Source organism: Sparus aurata, chromosome 8 (assembly GCF_900880675.1).
Source record: "Sparus aurata chromosome 8, fSpaAur1.1, whole genome shotgun sequence".
Lineage (NCBI taxonomy): Eukaryota > Metazoa > Chordata > Actinopteri > Spariformes > Sparidae > Sparus > Sparus aurata.
The window spans coordinates 22,211,856-22,230,596 of NC_044194.1; the positions used below are offsets into that span (position 1 = coordinate 22,211,856).

The window sequence follows — 18,741 nt, forward strand, 5'->3', positions numbered from 1 at the left end:
AAATGTGTTGTCCTCTTTCACAAGCTCTTGTATTGCTCAGTTTGTCTTTAAAGTGACACGCCTACATCCACTCTCTGTATGAGTAACTTCCACTTTTCACTTTTCTGTTAAGAGATGAGCCATCTAAGGGAAATATTTATTTTATATTTTCCATATAACACCACGCACGGCAACTCACCTGATAAAATAAGACTGTCAACATCATGTTCTGTCAGGTTGATCAATCCTCCAATACATTTGATTGAGTCTTCATATGCACACAGACAATACACATGAAGGCCCTTCACTGAAAATGGATAGTCACTATTTGAAAATGAAATGTCTCTTTTAGGTTAAATGCCATACAAATAAACCAGTTTTTAGAATTCATACTTGATCTCATTTAGAGACATGAAACATGAAACTCCAGAAACTAACAGTGATATTTCGACTGTGCTGTACTGCAGTAAATGTTAACCAAATGTCTTAAGGAAATGGCATCACACTGCTGATTCACTGGACTCCTCAGCATGTGGATTTATGTGATCCTTTCCACAATAGTTCTTATAGTAATGTCTGCCACCATCACATTATGTTGTATTGGGACGCTGTTTAGCTCACTGGGTAGTTCGGGCGTCCCATGTACAGAAGCTTTGACCTCGCTGCAGTTGACCCGGGTTTGAGTCCGGACTTGGGGCCCTTTGCTGCCTGTCACTTCCCCTCTCTCAACCTGTTTCCTGTCACATCTTCAGCTGTTCTATCAATAAAATCCAAAAGGCCAAAAAACATTATGCTGTATCCAAACAAGGAAATAAGAAAATTAACAAATTTCTCTACAAAAGACTTCAATACTTTTATTCATTTGTTTTACATCAACAAAATCATGTTTGGTCACGAACATACAGTTTTTCAGCTGAACTAATCATCAAACACAACCTCTGATTATGTAACAGCTTTTTCTTGCCTCACCTGGAGCTTTTTTGTATTCTATTTAATAGATGTTATTCATAAAAATAATTGCTTCCCAAGGGAATCAAAGGCGCCCGATGTTCAGTCTATTTCCCCTTCTTAAATTTGCCCGGTGTGGCTCCAGTCTTCTGCTTCTTTTTTGCTGATCCTTTAATCTCCGGTTCCTAAGTGAGACAAAAGCAATGGAACAAATGAGTCAGGCGTTTACAAGATAACTCAGCTGAAGAAAAGAAAACGCATAGACTGGGAAAATTCATAATTTACTCTGGTATCAAAATAGTGCAGTCTACGGAACCACTCTTACTCTTAATGGTTATTAAAATGACTAGATCGAGATTCACACATGCTACTGTAGGTGGTTAAATTAATTATAGATTAAGTACAATCATTTTAGAAACAGACAGGTGTTGTACATGTACCTTTCGTTTGGAGGACAGGGATCCAGTGACAGTGAAGAAAGAGTCCAGTCGTCCCTGAGTGCTGCCCTGTCGGCTCTTTAAAATCTTCTTACAGCCGTTACGCATCCTGTCCTCACTGCACACATATACCCAAATCAATCAATCAATCAATCAATCAATCAATCAATAAGATGGAATCCTATGCATGATGTTATTTTCCAGCTGAACTTTCCTTTTTTTTATTAGGAACAAAAACAAGCTCTTAAAACAGCCTTTATAAGACAGAAGTGCAAGAAGAATAAGTGACGGAAGTAGATCTTTAAGAGAAACGTGATTATATGAAAGGTGTTAGAAAGGGTTCACTGTAAAGAACTCTGTCATGTGAACTAAAATCTCATTATTTATAAAAAAGGTTTTAAGCTCAAGAGACACTAAAACCATTAACTCTGCTTTTACATGAGCAACAGTGCCACCTAGTGGTCAGATGTCGTATAACCAGCTGTTCTGTTCATACAATCACAACAACTCTACCATCAGTGCAAGAGAACTCAATAAGCAAGCAAAGAGGATGACTTCAACATGCAGTACAGTGCTGAAGAGAGTCTGCTGATGGTTCACCTGAATTGTTTCTCATCGCACATGAACTTGATCAGTGCATCCTCATCCGGCTCACTCCACTTCAACTCCACTGAGGAGCAATCCACCACTTCTGGCTTCAGGAACAAACCCCTGGCCTCTTTGTACAGCCAGTCCTCTGGCGCAGGGTGCTTCTGCAGGAAGACCAGCAAAACACACACACAAAGAATCAGGACCAGACTCCACTTTATTTAAATGGCTGAACTTCTAAATTGCAGCAGACATCAACTTACGCTGGGGTCAATGTTTTCAAGGATCTCCTCAATGCAGCCGTGCTGTTTGATCAGGTCGATGGCTCTCTTTGGGCCAATCCCCTTGATGGTGCCGCAGTAGTCACAGCCCAGCAGAATACAGAGGTCTATGAACTAGGGTGGACAACAGAGAGGAGAAAGTTAATGCAAGAAAGACCACAATACAGTTTACACAATGTACCTACTCCAACTGTGTTTATGATTCCACAGCACACAGTTAGAAACAATAGGACAATTTTGTGACATTTCTATGATGAATGCAACATTTGGTTTACAGAGAGAGTGACCAGCATGATAAAAGTGATTCTAGAATTTGACCACATAGAAAATGGTGCTCCTGATCGTGTAATGTGGTGCACCTTTAAGAGAACAAACTGTACCTGTTCATTGGTCAGGCCGATGTCTTGCAGCATTCGACTGAAGTGGAACTCTTGGATAGGTAGTTTCCTAAAACAAAAAAATTACCTTGATGGTTATCAAATCCTCCCTGAGCTGGTGAAACAACCTAACAACACTGCCATCATTAAAATAAAACATGTGAACTGTGATAAGTATTTTATCCAATGCTACTGCCAAAACAATTAAGGATAGCTATTTCAACTATAGAAATAATTCAGAGGTGACATCAAAAGTTGCACCAGAAACAAAAACGGGAGAAGACATCAAGTCATCTCTATCCTTTGAATATTTATGCAACAGTGGAAACCAATGACACAGTAACAATGGGACACAGGTGTAAGATTACTTTGCTTCACTGGCAGTCAGGTGTCTAAGCAGGACATTTGTCCCAAAGGTCAGCCCATCCATGTCCTCTGTCGCTGTGGCAAACACCTTCCCTGCTTTAACCAGAGCAGCACAGCTGGCCTCCGCCTCACATGGAGCCTACAACACAAAAACACATCCAATATGACATTTCAGAATTGTTCACACACGGCTGTCCTGGTGCAATTGAGTTCACTTGACTTGGGAGAAAAAACACTTTTGTTACCAGGCAGTGGAGAAGCAGACATTTCTCTGCATTTTTACTTCTCTAAAAATATATTCTTTAAGACCTTTTATGAATCACAATTCACATACATTTACATATCTTATGGCAGAATGTTCACCATTTGTTTCATATGCCCCTTAAAGCCCATTCTGAAAATAAACATGAGACTATCAATGTAATGATAAACATGTAAAAGATTCCTCAAAGCAGGTTGGCAAGTTCACTGTTAATATAAATGTGGAAATGTATTTAAAGCCAGCAAGAGTTGTATCAAAGGGAGAGCTGATCTCACCTCAATGTAAGGCACTCCCATCAGAGTCAGAAGCTTCTTGCAATCATCATTATGCTGCTTAGTGACTTTTACTAGACGCTTGGTGAATTTGTCAATATTCTCTTGTTCGCCTGTTTTGAGAAACACAAATTGCAGATATTTTAATACATAACCAAAGTCTAACATTTTATCCATCATTCACATGTAAATAAATCTTATTGTAAAAAAAATAAAGACTGATCCCAATGGATTACATGCTGGCTAATGTACAAGTAAAACACAGATTTTGATATGTAGAAAAAATATAATTTGTTTGCCCTCATTAACAGTGTCAGGGACTGCATAAAGCACAGCCAACAAATCCAGACTGGCATCAGTCATGACTATTGTTAAACAAAGTGCAGAAAGCATTAACATTACCCATTTCCTGGGCTTGAGCCAACATCTTCTCAGCTTCTGCCCTCCTCTCCCCTCTCTTCTCCAGCTGGGGGTGAAGATAAGAGCAAAGACATCGTGCGAGAAAGAAGATACAAATCATGTTAGTTACAAACACAAATGGAAATTCAGTATTTTAAAAAGGATAATGAGAGGCGATGCAAGTCTGTAAATTCCATTTAACATGTTTTTCCCCTTAATATTTTCAAATAAATGCTTGACACATACGTTTTAAAAATGTTTTTGCTTTTGCTGATGAATCAAACAACAGATTATACAGACTACAACCATAGTCAATTGCGACACTTTCAGAAACTCGGCCTATGTACACATAATTATTATTAAAGTCACATTCAATGTTAAGTGTAAACAAAAGCAATACTACACAGCAATAACTATCAATCTAATCCAATCTGACTACCAGGGAGAATGGCACCTGTGGAAATCAGAGCCCATACAAACCTCTGCTGATTTGAGCTGTGGGGGCTTGCCATCAAACACATACACTGGTTTGATGCCGTGTTCCAGCATCCGGATCGTCCGGTAGAACATTCCCATCAGGTGGCTGAGAAAGACAGCAAGCAGTTGAGAAAAAAAATATTTTAGCCTTGATCCCAAAATGAATCTAGGGTCCATCCAAGAACTACAGTACTGTATCTGTAACATGTCTCCTTTATGGCTCCTTGTCTGAACGTCCAAGTGTCAGAATTTATGGGGTTGTACCTTGTCGTCTCTCCATCCTCATTCTGGAGAACGTTCCCGTCCTGTCGCACAGCAATCAGGAACTGATAGATACACATGGAGGCATCTATAGCAATTTTCCTGCCTGTAAAAGTTACAAAAAGCAGTTAGTAGATTAAGCACGTTAACAACATCAACAACACAATAGCATTGAATGTAAAAAAGTGAATAATATTACTCCATTTGAAAAAGGGTTTGAAAATAGTTAGTTTAAAATAGTAAACTAATAAATAGTTTTGATACTTACTGGGTATCGACATTTTGGACCTGGGGTCAATTAACCCTTACATAAAATATGTTATGGATGTCAATTTTGAAATGATAACTCTTTATGTTGATATATCTTCAATCTTTGTTGACACACAGCATTGATCCAGTTCACTCAGGGGAAATCTCACATTTAATTCTAATGTAGACCTCTTAATCCTAACCCTAGATATAAAAGGGAAACGGAGCCTGTTGTGGTTACCGAAATAGTTCTTGATGTCCTGCTCTCTGATGGCACCAGGGGCATGGTCAGCAATCAGCTTGGCAAGTCCGTGTATTCCCATAGTGCTGGGCTGAAGCTCAAACTAAAAACACTTAAGTCTGAAAAACAATTTAATAAAAAATGTTTGTTAATTCTACTGACGTACACACCCATGCTGGATACACGTTCTCTATAGCTATGTTACACCACTCGCTTTTAAATGTTTATCTTTTGTTTATGTTGTGCAATGCCTTGTCTTATGCACGCCGAATTAAAGACAAGAATGTGATCAGTCAACACATTACTTTAGCTGTGTTCCGTGACTCTGGATTTTCAGTGAAATGGTGCCTACGTTAAATTGGCAGTTTCTTGAAAGAAATCCGGGGTGCAGCGATAGAACGTGTCCAGTCAAGAAGCTAACTCTGCCGCAGAGAGCTAACTATCGGCAAGGCTGCAGACGTGTAGCTAGTGTGTGGGCTAAACACACAAAGAACGTGAACGTCACATGTATTCCCAATGCACATGCTATTAGCGGATAGCAGCAGATGTCACCACTATATTGAACATACAGAATTAGGTTAAACAGGTTTATTGTTTACAACGGACTCACCGGGCGGCTGCTCCACTCGAGTTTGTACACTTGTCCCGGTGTCTCGGGCGCGAGGATTGGCGTCTCTTTCGCGGGAAATCGAATGGCAGACATTATCCATCAATCTATCGAGCGCGGCATCGTGAGAGACGCTGTGGAGCAGCGAATCCACAGTGCAGGAATGATTAAACTGGTCTGAGTGCTAACCAGGAAGTACTGGGAGGGCATTCGATTGGTTCGTTGAGGTTGAAGGAAATCCGGTCAGTGAAGCAAAATAATAGTGTCGCTCAGGTAGGAGCTAAAACGGACTAAATGTCGGTTTTCGGCGGCGTTAAAGCACGAAAACAAACCACTTCAACATCAAATGTCTTGTGAGTGGGGGGTGTACTACTGGCTGTAAATAACGCCCGAGCCTTTGGGCTTTACTATCTCCGCCCACTCCGGAAAACTCAACCGAGTCGTCGTTATTTTTATTTTTTAAGGTGACGTGGAGTCGGATCCCCTCTTCTACACTGTCTCATGTGTCAATGAAAGTACTTGGTGTACCCGGATATGAACGCAATGAATGCATAATACGTTGTGACATTGCGTCGAGGGTTTCCACGATGTTTAGCTGTAAATCTTTACATTGAGGATCCAGTCTCGGCGCATACCGGAGCGGAGAGGACACTGCCAGGGCCTGAAGTCCGTGGAATCCGGCGAACAGACAGGTTTTGTTGGATCTGCAGCATCGGGACTGAAGTGACACAGCAGCGAGTGAGACTGGTATGGGTATGTATGGTTTGCCAACTTCTTGTCTGTAGCAATCTGCTGTCATCGCATTGTGGCCATTTCGAATAAAACACAAATCTTGAAGATGATGTAGATTATTTTACAAGAATCATACATTCAGCCCCTTGTTATAGTTACGTTTCTTTACACAGTATCTGTAAGATGAATGGGATGTGTCCTGCGTTTCATGGCACTTTGATACCTAACTTTGCTTCAAAATTTCTATTTCAGCTATCAATAGACGTTACAAAGCGTTTATTAAAGCATTCATGCGTTGGCTCCCATTTGTTAAACACACAAAAAAATTAAAACAACCATATGAAGGTTTTTTTATTGCTGTCTTGGCTCTAAAAAGTTCAGAAGGTCCACACCTGCAGCTGTGATGCTCTGAGACATGGCAGGAGGCAGTTTGACAGAAGATTATGGACAACTGAAGTTTCTTGAGACCAGCCCCACCATAAACCAGCTAAATCCATAGTTCAGTGAGTTAAACATATGCCCACTATTTATCAAGCACATACACTGTCCTTCAGGGTCGGTCCGACTAAAACTGATCTCTGCTGTCATCACAGCATTCAGGCTTTTCTCCAAGGGTAAAGCTGACAATCAACACGGCGATGCACAACACAGAATAGAAAGTGTCCACTAAGTTTTCATTGATTTAGAACTTGGGGTGGGACAAAATATCCAAAAGCTAAAATACCGTATGTATAGTACTGCATGGCTTCCTCTTATGATACATTTATCGATACGCTGGCACCAGATATCACAGTTTGACTCACTAGATTCACTACTTCTTAACTTTTTGTGGTGTAAACGTCTGTAAACTCTATTACACAGATTGAAAAGAATGTAGTAAGCCATTGCTCTTTCTGCTTTCTGGCAGGTTTAGTGTTTTTCCTAATGTGTGGAGGTTAGACAATAAAGGCACATATGGACATGAACAAGTTGCAGTCAGTGTGAGTGAGGAAGGGAGCTAAGACTACGCACATTTTAATACATTGTTATATCTGAGTTCATGTCAAATTCTGTTAAACTGACACCACAATGGAGTGAATAAATGACATTTTTCTTTAGGGGTATCTGTTTTTTTTCGGTGAGGTTAGATGATTGACTTGAAAATGTATCGCAGAACCACTGCATCATGAATCTATCGTTATTGTGTACAACTGTATTGTATCGTGAGTTACTTTGTGATTCCCACCACTCCTAAAACTGCAACATGCAGACAACTCACACAGTCTGCACTGCTGGGACATTTGAGCAGTGTGGCTGATAGAAGTGAAATGCTGACTATGGATACGACCTCAACAAATGTCACATCATCATGATTTGAATAGTTTTATCTGCCTGCCTAAAAATTGTGAAACAAAAGTGGCCAAAAATAAATGTCATATTGCACAGGATATTGCTGTTACAAAATGCCTTATTGCCTGCACCGTAGCATCATAATTTCACAATTTCGAAATACGAGATAAATGATTCCTGTATTATCGATTTACAGAACAAGGCTGATGGGTGTTGTCTTTTAGTGTCCTTCCCAGAGACATCTCACCTCAACTTTATCGTTGTGGCCATGGTAGATGGGTACCGATGATGGGTGGTTTTAATCACCCGCTGTAGAGCCTTCCTGTCCTGGTCTTAATGCATATTAGCATTAGCATACTAGGATGCAAGTATAGCACACGGTGCACAAAATATGTTTCCAATTAATTTTGAAAAGTGAACTCATACTCAGGAATTCTAGACAGTTTAATAATGAAAGACTCAAAGAATAACATCTGTGAGCAAGATGTGCACATCATATCATTCTGACAAACTCAGAACAGACAGATAAAAATTGACAGCTCAAAAAGCTCCAAAAAAGGGCTGATGAAAATGATGTAATACATTGTAATTCATGTTGGTCACACAGTGTCTCGCAGTTCTGTGTTAGTGTGAGTGAGTGTTTTCTGCTGTGTTTGTTGAGGGAATGACTTTGCATAAAATTCTCCATTTTCTTTTTTTCTCTTTACATATAAATCATCACATTTCTAGTCTAAATGACATGGACATCAGCTCCTTTCCTGGCTTGAAATGAGAGGCAGGCTGTAAGCGTCAGGACAGGCTAGTCCAGTTTAAATCAAACCTGTCCCTCTTGATCCGATGAACTGTCTGTCTCACCCACAGGGGTTATGCAGTGTGGAATAGGACACCTGCCAGGTGGCTGCCAGAGGACGATGGGCCTGCACTGCGTCTTGATCCTGTGCTTGTTCTCAGGCTGGACGGTGGGCTACAAGCAGGGGGACAACGTGACTCTCTATGTCAACAAAGTGGGCCCTTATCATAACCCCCAGGAGACGTATCACTACTACACCCTGCCTGTTTGCAGGCCAGAGAAGGTCAGTCTTTGTCCGGTTTTGCTGTGTGTTAAGGGGCTGCTGTATTTCACTGAGGGAACTGGAGATCATTTTGTCATGCTACTATAAGGATCACGCATAAGTCTCAACATTTCTTGTAAAAAATGCCTTTATCTGAAATGTAATGTGTCCTCATTGGGCCATACATTTATAATGGTTTCATATAAGCTCATTTTAAAACATGGTCGTATGAAGTGGCTCTCAGTAGGCATTTAATCCTGTGTCCATGTATAACCACGTGAGCAGGTTGAAGCATTCAGAGAGGTTTTATTTAGGACTTAAGGGAAGAGGACTTGGCTGGATTGTCACAGAATCTAACAACACATTTTGATGAATTCAGAATTGAAAAGGAACATAAAACATTTTGAGAAATGGGTGATATTTGGCAATAACAATGTCCCTGTTTTGCTGATGTGAGATTACACCTGCCAGTGAAAGCTAATAAGTTTTGTCCCTTTATTTAAGCTTTAATTCCTGACTCCTGGCTATAAAGAAAAGCCATTATTGGAAATGTGATTACGTTAGTGGCAGTGAGACCCACACTTACAGCAGTAGCTTTATGGGATATGCTACCTTTAAACACCAGGCATGCAGTGATGGAGTGTGATTATAGCCAGCTGTGTTGATGTGCCTGATATTTACTACCTCATGGCTGTGTGTGCTGCTTTGTTCCCAGAATTATGACTGAATAATACTCTGTGCTGCTTGTTTTTTTTAACACACTGTTACCGATATTATAACACCTTCTCCTTCAGGTGCATCACAAGTCCTTGAGTTTGGGAGAGGTGTTGGACGGTGACAGGATGGCCGAGTCGTTGTATCACATCCGTTTCAGAGAGAACGTGGAGAAAAAAACTCTCTGCCAGCTCACACTTTCTGAGAAACAGGTATTTATTGACACAAGAACAGGATATATAGAACGTGTTTCTTTGTATTCTCCTCACATCGTGGGGTGGGTTTCATTACACAAGGCTCAAAGGTGATTTCAACTGTTTGCTTAATTTTTTCAATTTAATCCTGCAATTACTACACTAATTGCAATCTTGAATATGCCAGTCTATTTTAGTTTAAGATAAATAGTTTATCTGATAGCATTAAAATGCAAATTTTCCCTCTTGCTCAAAAAATAATGAAACTGAAACGTGTATATGAATATTTAAAGTTCCTAAAGTGTGCCGACAGCCTTCCCAAATTTGAATATACGTAGTACGATCTGATGCTATCGGTTTGCATGTCAGCACTGTTTTGGATTCTAGGAAAGAGGATGTAGCAGAGAAGTTCGTTACAAATGTTTCATTGAATTGGGGCAAGAGCACCAACAGTGGGCTCAGTGATAAATGAAACAGATGTGTTATTTCCTCAACTGGTTAAATTTAATAAACTCAAAATATCACAAGCTTTTGTCCTTCAAGGGGCAACATGTGAAAATTGGCCGATAGTCAAAGCGGAGTCACTTCAAATAAATGTGGGTCGGCATATCACCAGATAACTGCTGCTTAATGTAACTGCCGTTGGCTAGAGATCACGGTGGTATTACTAGAAGGGACAGGCTGAGGCTAGCTGGTTAGCGTATTAACTTCAGTAGATAGTTCAGCAACACAACACATTTATGTCAGAAATGTTATTTATTCACTGTCTGTTGGTTGCTTGATTGAATTTTTTCGTGTTTAAGACCGAAAGTCTTGTATATTTCACCTTTAAAACACATGAGACATAATTGTGGACATATTTTGTGTGACAGGTGGATGAACTTCGTGAAGCCATCGAGGAGCTGTTCTACTTTGAATTTGTCCTAGATGACATACCAATCTGGGGGTTTGTGGGATACATAGAGGAGAGCGGCTTCCTGCCCCACAGCCACAAGGTAAACCTCTTGTGCTCCTGAGGGTTTGTCGATACATTGAGCAGATTGGATTGTGTGAGGGAGACAAAGATACATAGAAACAGAGAAATACTGTAAGTTTCTTAAAGATTTTATCTTTATGCAAAGTTCCTGTTTTAGCAGAACCACACTGTCTTTCTTCTCCTTCCTGACCTCCTCCTCTTTCTTTTTTTTCCTTTTTTTATCTGTCCTTGCCACCCTCTCTCACCTCCAACAGGTGGGTTTGTGGACTCACCTAGACTTCAACATCGAGTACAATGGCAACTCAGTGATTTTCGCCAATGTCTCGGTTAAAGACGTCAAACCCGTTCCCCTGGAGGAAGGGGCGGGTGCAGCGGTGGGTGGAGTCGGGGTGGGTGGGGGCAGCCTGACAGTCACTCACACCTACAGCGTACGCTGGTTCGAGTCCTCCCTGACTCACTCCAGGAGAGCCGAGCGCCTCAGAGACTACTCCTTCTTCCCCAAAACACTGGAGATCCACTGGCTGTCCATCATCAACTCACTGGTGCTGGTGGTGCTGCTGTTGGGCTTCGTCATCATCATCCTCATGCGGGTCCTTAAAAATGACTTTGCAAGGTTGGTCAGCGAATAAGCTCAAATGTTTTTTTTCCTGGGCCAGTGAATTGGACCCTTGAACTTTCATAATAGTTTCAGTCTTTATATGAAAGGCTGAGAAAGACTTCAGGTCTACATCAGTACAACCGTTGGCACGTATACAGATGGACGACATTTCAGCCCCTAGTGCTAATCTTTCTGATGAGTTTGGTTTTAATCAGATATTTGATGCTGTAAACGGGGTGAGGCATCATGATTGACGAATAATCCTGGCTCACGATTGACCGGGCTGTATGGGATGGAACTCGATATGTCTGACTGCAACACCCAGTTACTTCAGTGCAGACTCCAAATTTGGCTCCGAATTACATCACCGGTGCAGTGTGGCAGCACTCATATCCAGGATATGTTGGTTTCATTTTTGTATAGTGGGAGAAAGTGGAGACGCTTCATCCATCTTGATATATTTAAATCTTACCCACCAGCAGCCTTCTGGGTAATAAATAAGTCTCAGGGATAAAAACAGAGGTTGTCAAGGTTTGTAAAATCTCTTAAATGTAGCTATAAGAACTTTTATTTGTTTGACAGTGTAATGCAAGATTAGCCAGCCAACAGCAAATAAATCTACAGAAAACCGGGCAATTGTTGTTGGCATTTATGACAGCAGAAGTGCCAGTCACCTGCTGCATCCAGCTTCGTAATGTTAGGATTTGCTGCTTTTCTCAGTTTTATAACATTTTAATTTGATTTTCAGTAATTGAATGTTTTAAAGGGACATTTTTCACCATGTTTTAACAATTTATAGACTAAACAATCCATTGATTAGTTGCAAAGAAAGTAAATTGATTGATCAAAAGTAAAAAAGCCCTAATTGCAATGTCTGTTTAAACTAGGTGCATTCAGGCCATATATACTAAAGTTTTGCCTTACTTCAGTTTAAAAGGTCTGAACTAATGTGCCTTTAAAGATAAGTCATTTTCTATATTCTCTGTTGTACATAATCAGATGTTTTTGGACTGTTGTTGTTTCTTTGAGCACTCTTTTTCTTGTGACAAATTACAACAACTTCCCTCATCTGCTACTTCATAACATCCTTGTTGAAAGCCATTCTCCCTCGCCTTCAGGTACAACGTGGAGGAGGAGGGCGGCTGTGACGATCTGGACCAGGGAGACAACGGCTGGAAGATCATACACACCGACGTCTTCAGGTTTCCCCCTTACAAAAGCTTGCTGTGTGCTGTGTTGGGAGTGGGGGCTCAGTTCCTTACCCTCGCAACGGGTGAGTGTTGATCTCAAATTTATCAAGTATAATTGACTATACTGTACTGTTCTGTAGCAGCCATCTTTGTACTGAAAATAGGAGTGACACAACAACTAGTAACCTAATAATAGTATAAAGACACAGAGCTCAGATGTAGGAGTCTCATTACTCTAATGTCTCTTCTTCATGGTAGCTATCATCCTCATGGCGTTGCTCGGAATGTTTAACGTGCACCGCCACGGCGCCATCAACTCTGCGGCTATCGTCCTGTACGCTCTGACCAGCTGCGTGTCAGGCTACGTGTCCTGCAGCTTCTACACACAGATTAACGGCCAGCGCTGGGTGTGGAACATCATCCTCACCTCGTCGCTCTTCTCCGGTAGGTCTGACAAGAAGTTTCTGGGATCACTACACGTTTGTTCTTAGAGCTGGGTAAAGAGCACTATTACTTCAGCTTCTATTACTGTCATGTACGAGGTAACAATGCCAGTCTGTTCAGTTGATGATTTATTCATGCATCTATAATGTATTCCATCGTTCACACTTGCAGCAGTACTTTGTTATGTTCAGGAAGTTGTGTGAAAGAAAATATGCCTTCTGGCACATAAAACTTCCTGGTCTTCTTAAGTAATTAAGCAGCCTTATCTCATTATATTTTCATCATTATAAACATTAGTATAATAGGTCCATTTTTAGCAGTACTCCGAAGCAGAATTTCTCAATGAATTATCTGGAGTGACTCAAAGACAATGGTTGTCCTTTTATTCACAGCTCCTCTGTTCCTCACATGGAGCGTAGTGAACTCCATCCACTGGTGGAGCGGCTCCACCCAGGCACTGCCAGCCACCACTGTGCTCCTCCTGCTGGGTGCCTGGGTGCTGGTGGGATTCCCTCTCACCGTCATCGGTGGCATCGTGGGAAAGAACCGAGCCGGTAGCTTCCAGGCTCCCTGCCGCACTCGCAACATCGCCCGGCAGATCCCCACACAGCCGTGGTACAAACACACAGCTGTGCACATGGCCATCGGCGGCTTCCTGCCATTCAGGTGAGCTGAATCTAGCTGTGACACAGGGAGATACAGGGCTACAGTTTGAGGTTTCACTGTGAAATTAGACTTTTTGGTAGAAACTAAAAGGGTATCCCAGCAGAGGGTTTTAGTTTTATGTCAAGTAGGATTGCTACAACATCACTCATGTCTCCCCTTTCTTTCAATCTGCTCTCTCAGTGCTATCTCAGTGGAGCTCTACTACATCTTTGCCACCGTGTGGGGCAGAGAGCACTACACCCTCTACGGCATCCTGCTGTGCGTCTTCGCCATCCTCCTCTCAGTGGGTGCCTGCATCTCTGTGGCCCTCACCTACTTCCTGCTGTCTGGTGAGGACTACAGGTGGTGGTGGCGAAGCGTGCTCAGTACGGGCTCCACAGGCCTCTTCATCTTCGTTTACTCTGTTTTCTACTACCGGAACCGGTCCTCTATGAGCGGCCTGGTGCAGAGCACGGAGTTCTTCGGCTACTCTCTGCTCACGGCGATGGTGTTCACGCTGATGCTGGGCAGCGTCTCTTTCTGGGCCTCCCTGGCATTTATTCGCTACATCTACCGGAGCCTGAAGATGGACTAGACCTGGAATATGCATACACTCAGACACACAGCATTAATTACACATTTCCTCATAGCACACATGGACAATCCTCATTCACCTCTCTTGCTTTCAAACATAAAAAACACACAGGAACATACACACCTCCCATAGGGTCAATGGGAGGAGCAACAGGGGCCTTTACGTTGATTTTACAGGAGCTCATTATCAAACTGTCATTGCTGGAAAAAGGGATAGTGACTTAATGGATGGACAGAGGGACGGGGATCGTCTATTTAACGATTAAATGGGATAATTCGGTACAAAGGGATGATTGCGTCCCATCAGGATTGAATGGGTAAAATGTATGATCATATATGAATGAATGGATTTAATAATTGTATGATGCAGTGTGGCAGCATTTGTTCAGGTTCCTACTTCACTGTTTATGAAGGCTTGGCAGGATCTACACATCCTCTTCTCCCTACATCACACTGGATACCCACTGAGATAGCAGACTCTGTAGTTTTGATTGATTATGCAGCAGTGCAAGTGTTAATACTTGCAATTATACGCCCCCACACATACAAATGTGGCAGTCAATTCAAATATAGTAGAATTATTATGTTTTGCAGTGGCCCTGTCAAGCTCCACACGGCCCTGCATTGGATAAGAGGGAGGATGCCTGGTGGATGTAAGAGCTGTTAAATGTTGATGATGGGAGCAATATTGTCATTGTATTCTATGGTCACCATTGACTGTGATTTTGGTTTTGATGTAAATAGTCTTTTCAATAAAATGCTTTTGAATACAATATCGCCAGCAAATACTAGGCAAATTTTTCCCAGGATTTTGTACATGGTCCTTTGAATCTTTAATAAGGGTCCTTATTAATTATAATAATTATGTTAATATTAATGAGGTAATATTACTATTATTGTTTCCATAACTGAATAATCCCTGTTCTCAGGGAAAATAGAGGTCCGTGTTCTGGGGACCTCTATTTTCCCTGAGAACAGCTTGTTTATTGCTGGAAAGCTGGAAGGGTATAAAGAGTATGAAATTGTTGTCCTTTATGGTCAGTTTGGTTGTCTAGTCATGAAAAAGAGAGTTTAGTTTGTCTACATGGCACACCTTTTAAGGACTTTACAAGTTAAACTTAGTCAGCTTCAAGGTTGGTATATGGTAGTTTGAGGCGCTGCCAACATTAATTAGTATAAAAATACTGTATATTTTTTGAAAACTAGCAGGCCACAAAACTTCAATATTACTACATTAGTCACATAACTTTGGCCAAAAGCCTCTCAGTGATGTCCCCACAGGTGTTGTTATTCAGTGGGATGTGATGCTGGACTTCAAGGTTATTTATGGTAAATTCATCCCATCAATACAGTAACTAAAATCAAATTTTGAGGTACAAAATTAGATACATTAGAACAGGAGACTGACCAAACAAGGTTACACAGTTTTATTCTCCATTTATTTAATGTTTCATATCCCGTGTTTTTTTAAAAGTTTGTTTCCCACTGATGTGTGTGCCCTCTCAACCTTACCCTGCATCCCTGCGTGGCTTTGCAGGAAACAAATCCAACAGGAGGGCAACATTAGACTACTGGGGAGCAGACTTAACACAACGGAACTTATCTGTCACGTCAATGACAAGGGATTGTAAACTCATATGGTGTGTCAATTAAAGATTGGGTGGGGATCATTTTTAAATCCAGGAGAAAAGCAACATCTATGCAAATGTAGGTTGTCAATATGCTACAATACGCTCACAGCAGAACAAAAAGTGAAACAAACAAAGACAATATTTCAAGTTGCCATAGTAAACCTGTATTTATAGAAGAAAAAAAAAATGCAGTGAAGTGTGCACATGATCTGTATCAGCACTTTGTCGTAAAACGGTTTCCAAAAAACTATGCAAGAATGCATCCAACTTGGACACATCTAGTATCATCAAGCGCAGGAACACACCAACATACATTAAATAGTTGCATATAAAAATAGAACTTCATGGTAAAAAAGGTAAACTGCTTTTGAACAGAAGTATGAACAAGGTATATGTACACCCGACCTGACAAAAAGCACCCCAGTTAATTACAAGCCACAGTCAGGAAACTCAAAGAGAATATTAACATGGCTGTAGAGAAACATTTACAGAAAAGCTCAAACATCAGCTACTGGCTGACATTTTGTACGATGGCAGAGCTGCGGCTGTTCACAGGCTCCCCGTCTTTGCCTTCAAAGCTTGTGTCTTGCCCGGTGTTATTTGCAGAGGCAACACTGGCTGAGGTGAAAGCACTGGGGTTGTATTCATAATGGCTGACGCCGGGGGGCATGGACCAGCCAGCCGCCTGGGGCCTGGCAGGCACTGCAGTTTGGGGAGGGGCCGAGGACCAGGAGGAGTAGCCAGCAGATCCAGCAGCAGAGCCCATAGCTGCCAGATAGAAGGCCAGGTTCTGTGGAGCCGTCTTCTTGAAGGCTGCCTCCATCATGTGCTGGTTGTAATGCTCCTTGAGCTGTGATTCTCCCTCATACTGAAAGTCAGACAACCGGATCAAATTAGTATCCAATTTTGAAAACATTTAGGCACTTGCCTCACAGTATTTTTGTGTTTCGTCTCGCCTTTAAGGCCGTAACCAGACTATGGTTAGGCCTCCAGAATGGACGTTTTGATCTTTGTCCAAGCCTCCATTTCTCTGACATCACTTACCAGGAAACCTAGGCCGGACAGTGATACTTGATACCATTTAAAAACTGCGTTTCACAATTTTTGACATTATTGTTTTGAGTTCTGGGAATTAAGAATTAATTGTTCCAGTTCGAAATATCAGTATAAATATAAAAGTGCATATGTATACAACCCTGAACAAAAAAGCTATAATGTGCGAGCTACTTACAGATGGGATATGTTGGGGAATATTGGTGAAGATGGTTCCACGAACTGGGCTGCTTTTGTTGGTAGTGTAGCGCTCAGAGACCCAGCTGGTGTCCTTCTGGTGCCTCCTTAGCTTCATCCTTCGGTTCTGAAAACCAGGTCTTAACCTTAGGAGAGAAACACATTTGATCAGAGAGTATCCAAGAATTTGAATTTTGCTGTACATAGCAGAATAAAGCCCCTCACCTGTTTGTAGGTCAGTCCCGTCATTTCTGCCAGGTTCTTCATTTCTGCCGGGGGAAGGTACCTCTGTACACTGAAGCGCTGACGAGAACATTCATCTGGCCCTCTGAGAAGGCTGCACGGACCTTTGCTTTAGGGTTATTTACAGCTGTAGTGCTTGGCTTCTTTGGGGGAGTTAAGGGTACATGTAAAGACGCAGTGTGGTTGGTGCTCTGTTCCCCTGTGATCGTAAAGGTCCTCGGTTCCTCCATGAGTGAGCTGGAAACATCGTCCATGGCATCGGGGCTCCTGCTGCTGACCTCGTCGTCAAGCTCTTTCTTAACCCAAGTAGTTGGGTCTGCCTGGGGAGACTTCCTTCTCTGCTGCTGCCAGAACTCCATGAATCTACAAGGAGCAGCAAAGAGTGAGGGCAAATCTTGCCAGGGACAAGCAGTAACTTGTCAAAGAATGAGTTCATGGGTTTGAGCAGAGATTAGGAACTTTATAGTATTTATAATTTCTGTGACAAACTCCAACAAAAAGATCTCTGAATCCTGCCACAGAGCATGTATACTGCATGCTGTTCTTTTCTCCGATATTCTCAAACTCTGTCGCGAGATGTCGCCACTTCGCGTGTTTCCCCAGGAGCGTCCAGTAAAGTGGTGTAAGTTCTCAGTGGCGGGATATTTTAGAAACCTTTTCAAACAAAGATGGAGCCAAGTTGGACTTTACGACCAACTCTGGAGGACCAAATCGTCGCTTTTAGCAACCCAACTGGCCAGATGTAAGCACTGAAACAAGGTCTTAAACGTTCAAAACCATTCAATGTTACACATGCGAGTGGCCTGCCAATTTTAGCTAGCTCGGTCAGGACTTCATACCTGGCGAGATGTGCGCCTCCGAGTCGCTGGTTGAGTCGCTCCCGGCCCGCCTGGCCTCGTGTGCTCTGCCGTCGTATGCCCCCCGGTGTGGCCCGGTCAGGAGCATTCGGCTTGCCTGGGTGTCACCGAGGTAAACCAACCCTGAGCCCTGGTAGTGACAATGGCCGTTCACGGCGTGCTGCTCCGGACTGCCGGGCGGGGACTCTTCCCGAGTCCTGGTGGTGGTGGCGGCGGCGTAGTAGGCCTGTGTCACACCGGCGCTGTTGTGACTCAAATCCGTGACCCCGGCCTCGACCCAGCTGCCGTGATTCTGCTCTGGCGCGGGTGGGTACATGAGACCGTAGGCGTAGGCATGGTAAGAAGGGTTGTAGTTGTAGCTTATTTGAGACTTCCAGTCCGCCATTTCTCTGGCAGGTTTTAAAATTTGAAAACGCTAAAAAAAAAGTTTAAAAAGTTACAACACGCTATTAGTATTGGTGGTGAAACTGCTTAAAACCAAGAAGCACGACCCTACGAGGCAATTTGTCTTGAAAATAGCAGGGCAGACTAGGAATTGTGTGCTAATGTGCACAACATACCAGAAAAA

The 18,741-nt window shown here is 42.1% G+C and overlaps 2 protein-coding genes and 1 pseudogene across 4 annotated transcripts; 1 reads left to right on the top strand and 2 right to left on the bottom strand.

The window, feature by feature from the left end:
• Positions 1 to 807: 807 nt before the first annotated feature.
• On the bottom strand, positions 808 to 5,870 carry LOC115587099 (flap endonuclease 1). Its single transcript, XM_030426726.1, has 12 exons — positions 5,748 to 5,870; positions 5,138 to 5,256; positions 4,651 to 4,753; positions 4,390 to 4,492; positions 3,913 to 3,976; positions 3,514 to 3,623; positions 2,979 to 3,115; positions 2,614 to 2,680; positions 2,216 to 2,347; positions 1,965 to 2,116; positions 1,368 to 1,482; positions 808 to 1,112 (listed from the first exon to the last, which is right to left on the bottom strand). Exons 2-12 carry the CDS (start codon positions 5,217 to 5,219, stop codon positions 1,035 to 1,037), a joined length of 1,143 nt encoding a protein of 380 aa, XP_030282586.1. The 5' UTR covers positions 5,220 to 5,256; positions 5,748 to 5,870; the 3' UTR covers positions 808 to 1,034.
• A 76-nt stretch (positions 5,871 to 5,946) lies between these two features.
• On the top strand, positions 5,947 to 14,967 carry LOC115587098 (transmembrane 9 superfamily member 1-like). Of its 3 annotated transcripts, XM_030426725.1 has the most exons (10): positions 5,947 to 6,497; positions 6,853 to 6,979; positions 8,667 to 8,878; positions 9,652 to 9,783; positions 10,638 to 10,760; positions 10,996 to 11,354; positions 12,458 to 12,612; positions 12,788 to 12,973; positions 13,366 to 13,639; positions 13,820 to 14,967. In XM_030426725.1, exons 3-10 carry the CDS (start codon positions 8,672 to 8,674, stop codon positions 14,211 to 14,213), a joined length of 1,830 nt encoding a protein of 609 aa, XP_030282585.1. In that variant the 5' UTR covers positions 5,947 to 6,497; positions 6,853 to 6,979; positions 8,667 to 8,671; the 3' UTR covers positions 14,214 to 14,967. The 3 variants fall into 3 exon arrangements, with proteins under 3 accessions (XP_030282585.1, XP_030282582.1, XP_030282584.1); XM_030426722.1 differs by lacking the exon at positions 6,853 to 6,979; XM_030426724.1 differs by lacking the exon at positions 6,853 to 6,979 and having other exon boundaries at positions 5,947 to 6,491.
• An 886-nt stretch (positions 14,968 to 15,853) lies between these two features.
• Positions 15,854 to 18,734, bottom strand: LOC115586149 (homeobox protein Hox-A9b-like; annotated as a pseudogene).
• Between the last annotated feature and the right edge of the window lie 7 nt (positions 18,735 to 18,741).

Excerpts from the sequence above, each read along its gene's own strand:
- LOC115587098 (XM_030426722.1), top strand. Across the intron at positions 11,355-12,457 it reads CTTAAAAATGACTTTGCAAG|GTACAACGTGGAGGAGGAGG; the intron begins GTTGGTCAGCGA and ends CCTCGCCTTCAG. Across the intron at positions 12,613-12,787 it reads GTTCCTTACCCTCGCAACGG|CTATCATCCTCATGGCGTTG; the intron begins GTGAGTGTTGAT and ends TCTTCATGGTAG.
- LOC115587099 (XM_030426726.1), bottom strand. The coding sequence starts at position 5,219 with ATGGGAATACACGGACTTGCCAAGCTGATTGCTGACCATGCCCCTGGT. Across the intron at positions 3,977-4,389 it reads CACAGCTCAAATCAGCAGAG|CTGGAGAAGAGAGGGGAGAG; the intron begins GTTTGTATGGGC and ends CTTCACCCCCAG. Across the intron at positions 3,624-3,912 it reads GGCTCAAGCCCAGGAAATGG|GCGAACAAGAGAATATTGAC; the intron begins GTAATGTTAATG and ends TTCTCAAAACAG.